Source organism: Perca flavescens, chromosome 10 (genome assembly GCF_004354835.1).
Source record: "Perca flavescens isolate YP-PL-M2 chromosome 10, PFLA_1.0, whole genome shotgun sequence".
NCBI classification, from domain to species: domain Eukaryota; kingdom Metazoa; phylum Chordata; class Actinopteri; order Perciformes; family Percidae; genus Perca; species Perca flavescens.
Window position 1 is genome coordinate 35703968 of NC_041340.1, and position 18228 is coordinate 35722195.

General features: G+C 42.2%; 2 protein-coding genes across 2 annotated transcripts in view; one reads left to right on the top strand and one right to left on the bottom strand.

Moving 5' to 3' along the window:
• hdx (highly divergent homeobox) overlaps positions 1-4226 on the bottom strand; it is a 9297-nt gene extending 5071 nt beyond the window's left edge. Inside the window, exons 1-5 of the mRNA XM_028589294.1 lie at positions 4039-4226; positions 2601-2762; positions 2069-2215; positions 641-1822; positions 188-244 (exon numbers count right to left, since the gene is read on the bottom strand). Of these exons, the coding sequence (XP_028445095.1) occupies positions 188-244; positions 641-1822; positions 2069-2215; positions 2601-2666 (1452 nt within the window). The 5' untranslated portion in view covers positions 2667-2762; positions 4039-4226. The remainder of the gene's footprint in view (positions 1-187; positions 245-640; positions 1823-2068; positions 2216-2600; positions 2763-4038) is intronic.
• Positions 4227-6670: 2444 nt separating this feature from the next.
• Positions 6671-18228, top strand: part of si:ch211-26b3.4 (connector enhancer of kinase suppressor of ras 2) — a 68729-nt gene continuing 57171 nt past the window's right edge. The window contains exon 1 of the mRNA XM_028590047.1: positions 6671-6734. Within this exon, the coding sequence (XP_028445848.1) occupies positions 6671-6734 (64 nt within the window). The remainder of the gene's footprint in view (positions 6735-18228) is intronic.

Sequence of the window (18228 nt, forward strand, 5' to 3'; positions counted from 1 at the left end):
TTCCCTATACTACTGTGTGTGTGTGTGTGTGTGTGTGTGTGTGTGTGTGTGTGTGTGTGTATATATATATATATATATATATATATATATATATATATATATATATATATATATATATATATATATATATATATATATATATATATATTCAAAGTTTTGTGTTTAAAGTGACAAGAAAAGTACTAACTGTTCTCTTTCTGGAGTTGCTGATAACCCAGGGGGCAGCAGACACACCAACTGAAGTCTGCACACAGAGACACAGTCAGGTTAAGTTTTCAACTGACGTTGAAGTAGGGATGGGTAATGCTCAAAGATGTTCAATACCGACAGCGAGACCGATACAGTGACTTTGTTAACGGTTTCCTTAGCGATTTTGCATACCAGTTTAATAAAATACATTTTAACAGAAAAAGACAACATTATAGTACTAATCTCGATTAGATCTGGTAGAAGAATGCTGCATGCTTATTGGCTCACTGACGCTGATGAGATTTACACCTTAGGTATTGAAATTCGGTATTGAATGATGAGGCATTTTTCGATACTACAGAGGCAATTCGGTCTGTGCCTATAAAGTATTGAATACGGAACCCAGCAATACTTTGAAGGAAAGCAGCAACGCCACTAGAACCTCTCCTACCTGTGTGCTGGATTCCCCTGTAAGTGAGGTCTGTGCTGTTACGGAGTAGCTGCCCTGAAGAGTTGTGTTGCTGTGGAGCAGTGCGGGTCTGGAGCGAGACATAGGGGGGGAGTGGCTTCCTCTCACCACAGACACTTCAGCCCCGGTTGGGCTAGTCGACGTCCGCTCCCTGTGGAGGTGTGTCTGAGCGGCCATGTTTGCCAGCTCCTCTTCCCTTTGCCACTCATCTTCTTCATCTCCAGTTTCCATGGCGATGGAGAAGTTATTAGGATGGGACGCTGGCCTGTGGCTTTCCTGGCTTTTCCGGGTGGAAACGTGACTCGGTCTAAGCCTGTCCCCCTCGCCTCTTTCTGACAAGGTGAAGACCTGCTGGATACGAGGTGTCTGCTCAGAGGGTGGACAAGAGTTTTGTACTGGGAGGGAGACCCAAGTCTTCTGAGGGGCAGGTGGTTGAGGTTGGGGGTTGGAGTGAGGTCTGGGCTGAGGCTGTGTTTGGGACAGGGAGGAAGAGGACCAGGGGCGAGTTTGCACTGTACCGTACTGCCTGGTCCAGCTGTGAGGTACTACTCCTGCTCCTGCACTTACCCCTGCATCCCCAAGGGATACAGTCCCCTTCCTGACTGCAGTGTTGACTAAAGGCCCTGAGGCAGATGCGATGGGTGGGAGGTTTTGAGAGAGTGAGACCAGCTTGGAGTGCAGGGGTGAGGAGGCGGAGCTGTTCCTGCTCAGCAGGGCCCGGTTGCTCAGAGACGAGGATGCGTGTGCAGAAAGCTCATAGTCTGAATGAGATGGTGGGGCTGTGGGTCTTGGGCGGGAGCGAGGGACGGAGTTGAGAGAGTAAATCCCGGTCAGTATGACGTCATTGTTGTTGTTGTTGTTGTTGTTGTTGCTTCCGCTGCTGTGGGGAGAGGAAGAGGAAGGGGAGGAAGATGTCGACGAGAAAGAAGGGAAGGACGAGGATGGAGGGAGAAGGTGTACATGATTCTGGATGTTCCGCGCTGCAGCCAGTTCAGCAGGAAACAGCGCCCCTGCGGCCAGGCTGTGATTGGACAGTGGACCTCCGGCCAACGAGTGATTGGAGAGTAATCCCCCGGCGAGTCCGTGACTGGATAAGGAATGAGACATGCCTCCGTTCTGTTCTACCTTGGAGGCGAGCTTACGTCTTTTGTTGCCAACCCATGTCTGCGGGGAGAAGAGCATTCAGCTCAGTAACATCACTTAAAAAAACATTCTGCAATACACTACAGGGACTAATTCAGCAAAGTGTGGAAAATAATTCATGACTCTGCATTAGATGAAGAACTCAGAGGGAAGAAACTAGACTCACTGTCTCAATTACTTGCCACCACAATGGTGCAACATGCAAGCACATAGTTCTGCTTCCCTTTTGCTCATTCACAAACACACAAGCACATTGTATGGGCCTACCCGGACCACGCTGAAGTCCAGTTTGGCCTCCTGAGCGCATTGCAGTATTAGCTGGAAGCAAGCCTTGCTCTGATTGGTCATCCCATTATCATAGTAACGTTCCAGGATCTTCTGCTGTTCAGTCGTAAACACTGACCGCAGGTTCATCTGAGAGACAATCACAAAAGATAAAGAACCCCCAAAAACTTTGTAATACATCAGAACTCACTTGAGCTTACTGACAGATTGTGGTAGATGATTGGGTTAAAAAGATAAAGCATGTAGTGCGAACTTGTGCAATTTCCTCTCTTTGGTTTATGAACTGCATTATGAGGGTTTTTTCTAGCAAATTTAATTCCAAAAATCACAATATGTTTTTGTATTAAGCATTAATTTAACAAATGCATCAACTATTACATAATTCTATCCCCTGAAAATATCAGTCTCAGGATGACAACTGCAGCAGTCCCTGCATTTTATTTTTCAATCTGTCCGATTTCAAGCATATGTAATTTTTAATTCATTATATTTGTAATACTTGATATATACTCACAGTCTGCAGGCCACGTCTCTGTGACCATGCATCCATTCTGTAACTGGAGGGGAACGGGGCAGCCATGCAGATCACAGCAAAACCTCCATGTTTCTACATTAGCACAATTATGATTGTACCCATGGTGTCTCAGTGTACCTGGCACACTAAAGGGTAATGTGGCTGGGGAGAAAGCAAAGCAGACAACGCTGTGCTTAAGAGTGTGGATAAAAAGAGCCTGACAAAATGATAACCAAATCCATGTCATTATGAGCACAATTCTACTACTACTACTACTACTACTACTACTACTACTAATAATAATAATAATAATAATAATAATAATAATAATAATAACAACAGACTAGTGGCAATTTTTTCAGGATCTAATCCGTTTCAACAAATTGTAGACAACCAATCAACACTTTGTCATATAATACATACACATTTTGAAAAAGTTACATCAAGCATTGTGAAGCTGTGAAATATACAACACACTGTCAGTCAAAGTATAATGAGCTGTGACAAGCCACTGTGTAGCATCAATAACACTATCAATCAAGCTAATATGTTGTCCCTAGCGAGACTATTCATAGACTGAAACCCATTTAAATGTGTGCCCTTGTATTAACCATGGAGTCACAATTGTACACGTATGAATTACAAGTTAATAAAGCTTACTTTTTGGCAAAAGCAAAACACGACAATGTATCACACGTTAGCTAGCTTTTATGTTCAAATAGCCACACAAACGGACATCTTAACGAATGGGGTCCAGTGTTATGAATACGAGTTTCAAAGTTAACGTGTATGGTGTTTGCACACTGAAAGTGAACGAGGGAGAGAGAAAGAAAGGAGCAGCAACCAAAGTGATAACACCTGGACTATCAGACAGCTGAGAAAACTCAGGTGCCTAAGTTTGAAATCCAGTTGTTAAAGAGGTTTCGATAAAGACAGTAAATGTCACATACGGGAATCTTGTGCGACCAATAAGCATCCAGCTGGTTTATTTTGGCAGGCTGACTGCGCATGGCTACAGTCAATCTGGTGACATTACGGAGAGAATTAGCGAACAAATTGTGGGCTCGTCAGATTAGTATGCCACCAAAGCAACAGCCTGGGGATTCAGAAACACAATTTCCACACAGGAAGCACATGCCATAACTTTACGACAGCGAGCCACACAGTAAACAAACCGGGTAGGCGCCGCATCCCCACAATGGCCATAGAGACAGGTTACGTTAGTTTACAGGCCCGAGCGGCCATATCTGAGCCAGCCAACGTTAGCTAGCATTAGCATAGCTTGCCCCATGGATAGCTATAGCTAAACTTTTCCTTCAAATCTGTGATTTCCCGACCCCGGCATGGTCATTCTCGCTGACCCTGTCTTCGAGCCGATACGAACAAAAATCAGTCGGGGTTCCCTGAAGCGGAAAAGTGAAATCACTTTCCTACTTACCATTTTTGATGTCAAAATCAGACGAACGGTTAAATTCAGCAGATTTCTTCACCAGTCCCCTTTGCTAGACAATGAAATCAGAACGTCCGATCATCAATTCTAATCATGATTGTGACGTGTTTGCAGACAGGAGCCAATGGGAGCCCATGATCACCGCTGTGACATTCGGAAAGGGCTGAAAACTGAGCCCCGTGGTCCCGCCCACCATTGACTTTGTTCAGTGGGCTGCTGGAGGAGGAGGAGGTCACAGACATGGAAGCAGCTCAAACTTTGGATGGGAAATGGTCTGTGTCCTCATCACCTGAACATGTCCGAGTATCCTTTTGAAGTGATATAAGTTTAGTTTGCCACTTAAACTGTTGCTGAATGTACAGTAGGTGCTGGAAATGGAAGTGTTTAATTGACTGTTTCACTGCAGGCTACAAATCACTGTTGAATCAGACAGCAAACGTGTTTACATTTCTATATTTAACTTTTTCTTCACTTTTAGACTTCACATAGGAACATGTTGCATATGATTGATGCTTTTTTTCTATTTCAAATGTTGGTAAATGTTAAAATGTTAACCCTAAACCCATTTTAAGGTTATTAGTTTACATTACATTTATATTTAGATATATATTATTTACACATTAATGTATTACTTACAATTAATGCATAAAACTTTGGTCATTTATTTCTTGTCTTTGATTTTGATTTCTGATTTAGATTTATAATACTGGGTCAACTGCTGCTAAAAATGTCGTTGTTCATTTTGCATAATGACAATAAATCTTCTGATTCATGCAAATAAAACAAATGTAATTAGAATGTGATAACTTTTTTTATCTTTGTAATCAAATGACTGGGATAGACAGCATTACAAATCATTTAGTTACATTTCTAAACATTGCTTCATCATCAAATAGGCTATACTGCACCTTCAGCTAGTAAGCCTATTCTACAGTCTAATAGCTTATTGGCATTTCTGCTGCAGTATGGCAAACAATATCAGGGCGAGAGACAGACAGAAGACCCAGAGCCTGTATGAAGAATTTGGCGACCGCATTAGACAAATGGGGCAATAAACGTGCTCACTTTTGAACCAGGTCGAAACAAACATTGTCCCTTAAGAGGTACTGTACCTTGCCAAAAACATAAACACAACCACTAACTGCCATACATTTTCATTTGACTTCACAAGACATTATTGTAACTTTGTAGTGCCCCCCCCCCCTATCTGTCTGAAGGTTCACAAGCTACATGCCATTCTGCACTTTGAAACTAATTTGTTTTGTTTGTCAATTCTGTGTAACAGAAATAAATTAAGTTAATCTATAATCACTGTGTTTTGTGATATTTTCCTACTGTGTGTGTGTGTGTGTGTGTGTGTGCTTGCTTTTTTGTACAGGGAAGTATACAAATGTACATGTCCTCAGTGATAGAACCCTATGCTGTACAGTACAGGTTGCACCACCATTATACAGTTCTATCTATCTATCTATCTATCTATCTATCTATTTATGTCTACCTGCCTGTCTGTCTGACCTACCTACCTACCTACCTACCTACCTACATACCTACCATACCTACCTACCTACCTACCTATTTACTTACTTACCTCTACTTTCTCCCTCTCCCTAGGTATAATGTGTGTGTGTGTGTGTGTGGGGGATGCTGCTCTAATCCATGACGTCACCTGTGTCCCAGGTGCGCACCAGGGGGCGCTGTTCATCACAGCTGAGCCCATGCGCCGAGCAGCAGCGCCTGACAACTGATGCTGATTTTCTCATCCACAGATGGTAAACTTAAACAAAAACAGCTGACATATAGGCATTGCCTTGCCTTGTGATGTAGCACGGCACAAATAACACCCAGGCAACAACAATTTACCAAGGAAAGACTAATGATGAAACAAATTATTCCCTTCACCTTGTGAAAATAAAAATAATAAAAATATATATTTTTTATAATATTTCAGGTGCTTATCGTATGTCTGTGGTACTCAAAAGACCCTACTGCACTTTATATGATTCATGGTGTTTTGTCATATAGCTACATTTCGTTAAAGGAGTGCTTAAGTAATTTGTGCATACAGCCCTTCTTTCTCTGTCTCTATATGTGTGTGTGTGTGTGTGTGTGTGTGTGTGTGTGTGTGTGTGTAAGGCAGGGAGGGAGTCAGACAGAGAGAGATCCTCCCTATATGGTGTGCGTTGCACCATTCCCTGGTCTGTGTTATGAGTGGTGGCCCTTGTGATGCTGCAGCGAGGCGGGCGGTAGGAAAAGAGGAGAGAGGAGGGGTCGCTCCATCCACTCGCGCCCACCGAATCCACTTCTCACAGCGCGCGGGCTGCTGGCGGGAAGGCACGAGGAAGAGAGATAGAGAGAGAGTGAGGGAACGAGAAGGAGGGAGGGAGGGAAAGGACAGAGCGTGTGTGTGTGCGTGTCTCCATGTGTGCGCGTGGATTGCACCACCGCATCCCGTTCACCGTTTCTGCAGGCGGCCATGCTCTGATGGAGAGAATAAAACTGACAAAGCTTTCTTTTCCCTCAGATGTATCCACCGCCGTGTCATTCCAGATGTGACTGACAAGTCGTTTTATGTCGCCCGCATTGAGTCCTGTGCTGTTCATCTCGGAGAGACTGTGACACCATGGCTTTGGTTATGGAGCCTATAAGTAAATGGACACCAAAGCAAGTGCTGGACTGGATGAAAGGTAAATTTGGATTGCATCAGGCTAGTGATGTTCATGCTGCTTGAGGGTATAATGATGATGATAATGATGATGATGAGGATGGTGGTGGTGGTAGGCAGCAGCGGAGTAGGGCCACACTGTGTGCATGTGGGTTCTCCTTATCCAAACCTGCACGCTGACGTGTGATTTTAGCAGCTGTAACTGTAGTGTGAGACTGATTAAAGTCACTAAAGTAGAGGGAATGCGTTTGAGCCGGGGCAGTGAAATGGATGTCCCCAAGAAGCAGGGAGTGGAGGCTCAGCTTGCTTGAGAGCGCACCCCTCGCAAGCCAAGCCTATAGGCTGCTGCTGCTGCTGCTGACTCCATCCGTAGCAGCAGCAGCAGCAGCAGAGCTCCCATCAATGAATGTGGAATATATGTTATCTGCTCTTTCACTCACTGCCACACATGCTCTAGACCCAGATTCTAACTCGTTCTATGTGTGTATCTACGTGCGTGTGTGCGCGCGTGCGTGTTTGATTAATGTAGTTAGCTGCATGCACCCCCTGTACACCTCCCTCCACCCCCCACTACCCAAAAGCCAGCCGTACAGTCCGTTTCAGCACCGTGGACAGCGCAATGCCGCCTGCCATATAAATATATATAAGGCAAACGCACCGATCACACTGGCTTTCTTTTTCTGTTGCTCGCTTTGCTGGCGCGAGATATGTCCCTTCAAACAGACACTATGGATGAGTGATCACTTATGCGTGTGTGTGTGTGTGTGTGTGTGTGTGTGAGAGAAACTGTGGTAGGCCTAATGACAGACAATGAAAATGGGGAGGGAGGGTGTCCGCAATCCCTTACTTAAAGAGAATGACTTGATCACTTCTGTGTGATGACTCAAACCTACAATGTAATGCTCCTCAGCACTTGTGATTGTGTTATTGCATTAACAACACATACAGAGTGAGCACTTTTAGTATCTAATCTATGAGTTTCCTCAATTTTCTTACATGTGCTTTTAAGACTGATATAGTTCCTTTGCATTATGGTAAAGAACTGATGTCTGAGATTAGAAGTCAAGGTGATTGTGAGACCCTCAGGGGACATGGCGAGGGAGTATTTGGGATGCGTTAAGTTGAGTAATTACGATAATGTTCCTGGTTTTATAATTGCTCTCCTCAGCCAGTGGAGTTCCTCTGATCTGTGGAGTGTTTACTTGGAGAATTGAAATTTGATTGAAGATTAGATCTGTAACAGGCCAAATGTGGTTAGACTTTTGCAACATGGACAACACACACAAAATGTTGGTTTTGGTATAGTTCTTTTGATACTACACACAGTGTAACAGTGTTTGTGCTCAGGATATCGAAAAGTAAGATAGTAGTGATCACTTATTGCCAAATGTGGAGCACATTACACTTTCCTATGTTTTAAAACATGCTGCTACTTTAGGGCCAGTAAGTTAAGTTATGAGTTAGTCAGTCCCAAAAAACCATGTGCTAAAATTAAATCCTGCATGTGGCAGTGATTTGCATTCCACCCACGGCAAAGCAGTGCTTCCCCTTCCTCTTACAGGCTCCAGGAATGCTAGCTTTGAGCAATAAGAAAAGTTGTATATAAAGACTGCATATGAAAACATAACAATTGGATACAAACATTGTGAGAGGTGCTGGGTTTTGTCTGCCGATAAGGACATTTATGTCAGTTATTTCAAGTGTCATTTTCTTCAATCTCAAATTGTGATCACTCGGAAATCACCACAACAGGAAGTGAAAGTTTGTATATCATTTAAAGCTTGGAATGGACAGTGGAAAGACAGCACATGGTGATGTTAGTGAGTGACATCACTTGAATCTGGAGAAAAAAAAGAAAATCATATTACATTATTTGCCACCCATGCTATTATTTGCAGAATTCAGTTCATCTATTGCACTCAAACAACATTCTAGGTTTGTGATCAGTAAAGTATGGACAAAGAAAAATGTACCAATAGTCTTGAGGGTAAATTGTTTCATCTTAGTTACTGCTCCACTCTTGGTCTCCTCGTATGTGTTCTTTGAAAAAGAGTCTCCTGGCCTCTTCCACATGAAGAGTTGGGGCTCTCAGAGATTCCTTTTCATAGACGTTCACCATAATCTCCCTGTGTTGTCCCTGTTCTTATGAAGCCTCCTCTTTTTTTCCTGCGGGACTTCAACATAAACCCTCAGTGGCAGGCTTATGCTCAGATCTTATTTTCTTATGAATAAAGTAAAAGGCGAAAGGCTAGTATTAATCTGTACGCTTACAGGGGCTTCACTGCGGCCTCTTTTTCTGGAAGCTTTTCATCTCTCTCACACTGATCTGAGGAGTAGTCTTGTGCCATTTTTAGGGAGCAGTGAGATTGAGAACTTCTTTAAGAAGTACTGTAGTAATTTATCTTGCTTACCATAAGAAAGAGAAGTTGTATCCATGTTTAAATGTACACAGATATAAGACACAAAGGTGCTGATAGCAAACATTTGTCCTCACCTACAACTTTCAGACAAATGGCTATTTATATTATTTCTCTGTGGAACGTTGGCCATAATTGTCCTTAGTTTCTATACTAATTTTTATCATTATTATTGTGTTGGGGGACATTGATTGCCTCCACCCAAACCAGGGATAAAAGCCTCATAATTCCTCAAAATATCATCAGTAGTATATACAGAAATTGAAATCATTTCACAGTTTTACTCACTTAAGGAAAAGAAATGCTTTATTGAATATATTGCTTTATTATTAGAAATCTTGCCAAAAACTGAAGATATTGCTGATCACACATGACAAATATTGTTGATTAGACACAATGGGTTTGTAAAATATTTGCAACAACACCAACATTTCATTATGTATATAATCTATAATCATTTGTATAATATAACTTATTTGTTAGATTCAGTGACGGGATATGCAATTTTTTAAAAGAGCACATAATTGACATGTTTTGTCCATTTTGGTCAGTGTTAGGAGTATTAATTCAGATCTATAAATTAAGTAAAAGTATCAATAGTAGTGGTTGATATGGTTTCTTATTACTGATGCATTAATGGGTCAGTAGCTTTAGCTGGTTGATGCTGAGCTAATTGTAGCCACTTTATGTACTGTTGGGTAGTTAAGTAAATTAAGATAATTAGGCCTACATGTTTTTCTTTGTAAAGAATGAGTCTGCAAAGAAACCAGTGACTAAAACTGTCAAACAAATCTTCCGGTGTAAAAATTGAAATGTTTTTTCCATGAAATGTTGCGAAGTTGAAGAAATAAGTAATACATAAATAATAAATAATTATATATATAATACAATTAATTATAAGTTAAGTACAGGACCTTAGTTACATTCCAGCAGTGTTTTTGTCAGTAAAGCTTTTCTTCATATAGATCGTTCCACCTCTGAAATAGCTACTTTTGCACATAGGTTGGCCGAGTGAAATCATCAACCTGGACTTGGAGAGTTAAAAATGATAAAGACGGTATGAGGTTTTACAAGCTTTATCCCGGGCTCGTGGACAGCAGCTCCTCTTCCTCATCAATCCACTCCTGTTTTATGAAAGAACATGAGACGGGATACTCTGCAATCCTAACGAGAAAACCTGACCCATCTAGCTAAGCAGTGTATATACTTTATCTCTCGCCGCTGTAGAAGGACTGCTCCAGCAGCAGAACACTGGTGAGGCTCACAGAAAGATGACTCATCAGCGTTTGTTTTGATTTGAACACCCACACTGGAGGAGTTTCCTCTATGTATGTATGTGTGTGTGTGTGTGTGTGCGTGTGTGTGCGAGGGGTATGTATCTGCTGGGGTGTGTGCAGACGCAATTGATGTGTAAAGTATGACGCGTTAGGAGCTGTGCTCTAACGTGTTAGGCAGCAAAGAAAAATGGACTTTCTTCTCAGCTCTCGGTGCTGTGTATATCTCATAAGATCACCCGGTGCTTTCAGGCGCACAGTATCAGCGGCCTGCTGATGCATACAGCGACAGGAAAATGAATAAGGCAGCTCACTTTTCCTGCAGTGATCTCTCTTTTCCTCTTTAAGTGCTGATTTATTGGAACAAAAAAAAATCTAAAAATAAAAGTGACATTTCAGTCAGAGCAGGAGACTGAGAACGACTGAGATCATGAGATCTACCAATTTAGATGGATTTAAACGCATACGATGTATAGCAGTGGTACAAAACGGACAGCAGGAAATGCTTTGTACCTCTGTTGAAAGAATCCCCTTGATGCTGTTTGGTCGTTTGAGTGTCCTGTGGTGTCGAGAGCCATGTTTACTACCATTCCATACTGTGTCCCCTGATTTAGTCTCCTGCTGACATGGTAAAGAAGTCTGTGTTGGAAAAAACGCTTCCCCTGGCTCTGACTGTGTGCTTGTTGTAGTTTCAGCTGCATTAAAGATTAAAGAGCATGCCTTATTATGAGGAAACACACTCACACACACACACACACAGAGGAAACTCGATTTTCATACACAAAAGAAATGCAGAGATGCATGCGCTGCATATGGATGCATATAGATTCAGGCACTCGAAGGAATGCACATGCTCACTGAAATATATGGTATGTATGGTATGTATGTATGCACACTGACACACAGGCATAGACACACAGCTCTGGAGCAGCAGCTTTAAGTGGGGCATCGGTAGTCATGGAAACCAGATCTGATCATGTCGGAGTCACAGAACATGTCATAAGATGGGGAACCAGCAACGAACGCAGATGCCCAATCTACATCTTGCAAGCCTCAAACACACGTTTAGACACATAGTGAGGCGCATACACATGCCGCACGCACACACGCATGCACGCACGCACGCACACACACAAGCTTCCCCTCCTGTTTTATGGCCCTGAGCAATGAGAGAGCAGGGACACGCATTCAGAAATGGGGAGGCGCAAAGCAAAATGAAAGAAAGGCTGAGGAGCCTAAGATAGGGGAGGAAATGAGGGAGTGTGCAAGGGGAAGGGTGGGCATGACGGAGAAAGAGGGGGAGAGAGCACAGAAGCGAAGGCAGAGCGGTGCGGAGAATGGGAGGATGGAGTCGGCATCATATCAAAGCACCCGCTCTATCCGGGCGCTCGGACAGAGGGGCCTGTGTGTGTGTGTGTGTGTGTGTGTGTTTTACTGGGTTGATTTTGCACCTGTTGTTCCGGGGGCTGCAGTTTAACAATCACATATATTAACTTCCAAGTAAAGCTTCTCAACCCTGGGGTCAGGACCCCACATGAGATCGTATGATATACAGATACTGGAGATTTCTGGATGTGGCAAGTCGTTGTGTGATGATTCAAATTTACATGACAACTCAATTGCTGGGTTTACAAGCTTGCAAATGTTGAGAAAGCCTGACTTAAAAGATTAAACTACATTTTGGCTTTTATCCTTTTATAGTTGCCAGGGTGACGATCTGGAGTTAACTGTTTATTTCAGCTTAGCTGTCAACTTTACTGCAAAGCTGGTTTGTCTGTTTAAGCTCAGACCAACAGCTGGTTCTTACACAGTGTTTCAGAATCATAAAGAAAAAAATCACGTTGTGGAATCAGTTTGATGGCATCATGGCTCTTGAGTTGTTTTGGTCTTTAAGAGAGTGGTAGTGATTCTGTTCTGACAAATACTGCCACTTTCTTAAAGACAATATACTGTGGCAAACACACTGCATGTTATTGCACTGGTAGCTATAATATAAAAATAATAATAATATAATAATGAGTAGTATTAACAACAACAACTTAGCAATGATGAAAAACGCCCCACAGAAGATTCAAGAACTAGTGTTTGATGCAGATTATAAGTTTACTTGTAATACACTGACCAATCACACTGCTCACAGCCAAAAGAACAATTTCATGCTTAGCGAACAGTTGTTTATCTAGACATCCAGCAGACACAGAGCAACATTAGCATTGATTCTGAGCAGGGGTGTAGTGCTGTCGGAGTGCATCGGAATGACACTTCATCACCTGAGGAAATAGAATATTTGCAGTTTGCATGATTCGGTTGAAGTTCATATTTTTTAAAGCGCTTGAAGATCCAATAATCACCAAAGCACACGTCATGCAAGAGAGAAAATAAAAACAAATGGAATGGTCAAAGTTGTCATATTGACATTTAAGGTGTGTTGATTCATTTACGCCGTCAAATCATACATTGAGTAACGCGCAAGAAAACACTCCACCTTGAAAGTTGCAGGTAGCTGCAGCTGCTGCCCTTGAATGGCACAGTGAATGAAATGATTTTTTTTACTAACTAGTGAAGATGAAAAGGCAGCAAAACATTCATTCATTTTATAGTTATGTTTGAATTATGTATGTAAACTTCACCGTAGGAACCTTCAAAAGTCATAGTCGAGCCATAACTTAATCACATGCGTCATACAGTAGGTGCGCTCCGGTACAACCCTGATTCTGAGTCGTGCATTACCTCTTATTTTTAGCTCTCTTTTTCTCTCCACCAACATCTGAGAAAAATATGTCTTTAGCAGCTGAATGCTACGTTGTTCAACAGCTAGTTTCTAACTTTGTAATAAACATCTAACTCACTTGAGACCAAGTCACTGTATTCTGTGAACATTGTACAACAGTTCAAAACTTTAAAGTACAGTAGTAGGCCTTAAATGGCCAAAGCCAAAAGTATTGAAAGAGGTAAAATGTGAAAATGGAGCCAGAACAAACCTGACTGAACAGACACTGGCTTTTGCAGTCTGAACTGGAAGTACAGTAACTGCCAAGTACTATAAGGTTAGGCCTAACCCTTGAAATTATAGAAATTGGTGCCTTCTAGGCCAAGATAAGCCAGAAAATGTGTTTTTTTGCTCATATGGATGAAAGACACCAAATCCCAGAATGTACTTGCTTCGCTGCTACTCCCAAGCCACATCCACCTACAGACCGACAGTGAGGCAGCATTCAACTCAACCCAAATGTGTTTTATTGTCATTTCAACCATATACACCAAACAACATTTCACCGTGGCTGTAATGGTTACACATTTAAAATATATAAAAACGACATACGAAACAGGTGTTTACAGTCAACCAAGCGCTAATGCTAGTATGCATTAGCTGAACTTTACGTGTGTGTGCAATAGCTAAATGTAGCAGATTATAAACACAGTTGTAAATTTGCGTGAAATGTAGAACGGTGGGCATTTACTAGTCACAAACTTCCCCAGCAGTTAGCATTTAGTTGGATACAAGCAGCTAATTTCTGCACAAGTCCGTGTTAACAAAATCTCCTCTCTTACCCGGTGACATATTTCCACAACAAGAACAACACAGCAGTCTCTGAACTCGCGATGGGAGTTTGGTTTAAATTGGATGTGCTCCAGTTTGTTGTCTAATGAGCAGACACTTGCAACCAGGATTGATGGAACAGGTGGCTGGCTAGCGTTAGCTTTCCACCTAGCTAGGTTAGCTATACTCCAGCCCCCGTTTGCGTTTCACCGCTGAGAATGTCCCCCCATGATCGCGTCTGCTGCCCACTCCGGCCGCCGCTGCTGCCCGCTGGTCAAACCAACCTGTACGGCGGGCCGCAGCAACCAAACAGCAACCTCTTATTTACGAACATTCGTCTCTCCCCCGCCCACCGAGAGCCGGTGGTCTACTAAAGTTTCCAGTGTCCCACTTCGCCGCAGATTCCGTCTGCAAAAACCAACATCCCCGCCCACACTTTTTTTTCTTCTTCTTCTTCTGATTTCAGCAGTATAGACGCTGTTAAGCGTATTACTGCCCTCCACAGGTCAGATTTAAATCTAAATTCTCACACACACATCTAAGCCTACACACGTCAAATACACAAGAATGATTCACATCGGCCCTATTCATCGGCCCTATTTTGACATTGGAACGATACCGATGTGTAAAAAAATGACCATATCGGCCGATATTATATCGGCGGCCGATATATCGTGCACCACTAATTATTATACGTCTGTAATCACTTCAGATTCTCGGAGGTGGGTTAGATCCTCAGAGTCTGTCCCTGACCTCCTTGCAACTTCCTGGTTGACCCTGTTTTCTGTCGTCGCCGTGTTCCTTCAGATTGCCTCTTGACACCTCTCTGCTAGCTGGATTTCGGAGAGTAGGCTGCGGGTGCACTTGAAAGCTTGTATACCGGGGAGCTAAAATGCCACAGTCTTAAGAATATTCTGTCATGATGTGATGAATATTTCACAGTAGGAATATTTTTAGTTTTCTTCCCACTCAAAGCACTTACTCCAGCTGGAAGCTCACAGATGGGGGGGGGGGGGTCTAAGGCGACGGGACAGGAGTCTTTGCTGCCTGCCGCTGCTCTTAGCCCAGGCTCCACTCTGACCCGAACATGATCTCAGAGGAATACACAGGTTTGACTAATTTCACTTGATGTCAATGGCCAAACAGCAAAGTACCTGCTCAGCGAGAGCTTTTCAGTTCGAGCCATATTCAGCTGTAAATGCAGTTTCTTTTTATTGTGGCCTTCAACAAGCTTTCAGTCAGTGTGCGGAACACACATATAGGCTACAGTACGTGTGTGTAAATATAGTGTGTATGTGTGCTACTTAGCCTAGCATCAGTGCAGGGACCTGAGGGGCAGCAACTGCTGATCCCTCACTTCTGCTCGGAGGCCTCTCTCGCTCTGGTTGCCTGGCAACCCTCGTGTTGCAGCCAGGTCTCACGGCAGGTTGTTATATAGTTACGTTATTTTAATCTATTAAGTCGGGATGGTCGGGATCATGGGATTCTTTAGTGTTTCTTACAGAGATATATCAGTTTTGATAACAAAAATAATACGTGTATACCACATTAGTCTATAGAAAATCAATAAAACTCTAGTGCCTTTGTGGTAAAGTTGTAGTTCAACAGCATTTTAAATATGAGGCATAGAATCAAGTTACAAAAACTGAATCTTTTTGATTAATTGATTTTATTTGATAATTAAAAACATTGCAGCTGATGACTTTATAACGCAGTTGTTAAAATTATTGAGGATGAAAAAAAATACAGACTTATTGCTTATTTTGAACTCCTTTCCAAATCTAATTGGACAAGTTTGTAGCAATTTGCAACAACAATCAAAGGTAACTTAATTTAAGCGTTTCCCGGACAGATGACATATTTTCTGATTCAAATGTTGCTAAATCCTGATTGGTGGATGGAAGTATGTGACATCACGCTTTTCCAAATGAGTTGCACCCAATTCAAACTTCTGACAAGAGTACAGATGAAAACACGAACACAAAAATCTGTTATAACACTGGTAGAAAATTGTGTTTTCATGCGAGAGTCAAAACCCAGAACTAGTTTGTGATGCTTTTATAAAGATCAAAATAAAAAATAAAAAGGATCTCATTCAACTTAAAAGAGGAGCGTATAAAAGTGAAAAGCACTGAACCGACTCCAATTCACAAACCCAAGTGTCCCAGCAGAATTTAAGAGTACTTGCTGCATGCGGTAATCTTATTATCTCTCTCAGACTGTGGGGAAAAAAACAGACAGTTGACAATTGACAAATTTGTGTTATCAAGAGCTATTCAAAGTGAGCGATATGGGAGACATGCAGGCACTGCCCTGGCTCAGCAAATAATGTTCAGTATTAGGTTCCTGAAATGCAGCAGGAAAGACAATATTTACAGGAAACATTAGTGTGACCTGCCATCGCCACATGAGCAGTGCACGCTGAAGTGACTCCACACACTGTGGAAGCTGGTGGAAGCACAATTTCAACTATCTATGGCTAAGCTATTATAAAATATCTTATTCCCAAGTCAGGAAAGCTCCCGGGGGAAGCTAGCAGCAGCTTACGACTTGATTACACTGAGAGACACTTTTTGTTTATTCCCGCTGCACGAAGGCTAGGATCTGTTTGACTCTTATTACACTACATGGTGTACTTAAGCAGTGACGTCTGCTTTTATAGTTCCTGCAGTTACTGTGAACACAGTAAACAGTCAGATGTGAGAAGACACTTGGCAGGCAGAAAAAGTTATTTGTTGCTGCTTTGTGCAGTCACAACCGCTGCAGATCTTAATCACATCTACGTCATTCGAATATACTGAGCCGGCTTGCGAGGTGTAGTGCTGACGAACCTGACCCCTATGCGTTAGTTACTGTGTGCGTGTGTGCGTGTTTGTGAGCACCATGTGCTATTTCCAGCTGGCATATGAACTCAGCAGATGAACCCAGATCAGCTGTTTGTCCTTGAGGGGAGGCATTCTGACTCATCTGATTGGCTAGCAGCTGTGTGTCACAATGTGTATGCATATGTGTGAATGTAGGCCTGTTTGTGTCCATGTGCTGTTTTATGCTTGGGCAAGAATGCGAGTGAGAATTCACATTTTATTTGAAACAACATCATACCTTAAAGATGCACTGCTGTCAACTCAGCCGACTAGCTGTGTGTGTGTGTGTGTGTGTGTGTGTGTGTGTGTGTTGCAGAAGTAGGACATAGCTACAGTAGGAGGCTTTCCCAGAGGAAGCCAAGGTAGTCAGCCTGGACCTTTGTGATTCTTTATTCATCAGCTCTTTATATAATTCATATGCTTTATATACTTCTGTAGCTGGAGAGAGGGGAAAAAGAGAGGGAAAAAGGTGCAACTATTAATGATTCGACACCAGAGAGAGGACTGAAGAGAAGACTAGAATAATAAGTGTGGAAAAAGTTCATCCACTTATTCCACCTGCAGAGAATCTTAAATGTGCAGTGACTGAGGATATTATACTGGCATCATTTTGCAAATATAGTCAGAAATTGCATTTGCATTATGATGACATAAGCCATAACGTGCCACATTGTACGACATGACTACTATTAAAAAGTGCTTTCAGAAGCGGAGGCTGGGGCGTATTTGGGGAAGGACAAATGGGAGAGTGGCGGAGGAAATGAGAAGGATGTATTGGTTTGGTTCGGGAGGCTCACATGGACATCTAGATTTCCATTTTTTCTCAGTTTTCTTTCCCCTCTCGTGTCTCTTTGATAGTGAAGGTCAGGAGTCACATATTCAGAAATGGGCTTTCTCGCTGCTCTGCCTCCGTGTTTCCGTGTTTCCTGCATGGCTGTCTCTGTATCTATAGCTGCTGGCTAGCTAAAGAAATCTGCATGTTCAGTCCACTTTTGCATATCTCTGCCAACACTGGTGATGATTTATTACATTACGCTGGACTATTTTTCCACTGTTATAAACATTTTACAAAGAAAGTATAGAAAAGTAGCTCATTTAAATATAATGCTGGAATGTACAGTAGCAGTGCACTTACTCTTAGTCAAGAATCAGTTACCAAAAACATCCTTGTAAAAAAAACACGCAAGAGCTGTGTTGAAATGAATTATCACTTCTTTTTTTGGTTTGTCTGAATAAAGATGAGAAACTGGCAATGAGAGTAGACAACAATCTGAAGAGGTTTTTAAATCCCCTTCCAAAGAAAACAGAATAATAAACCTGTTAACTGTCCACACATTAAAGTCAGATTTGGAAAAATAACACATCATTTTTTTGGTGGAGAGTACCGATTATCTTACTTAAGTACAATTTTGACTTGAGT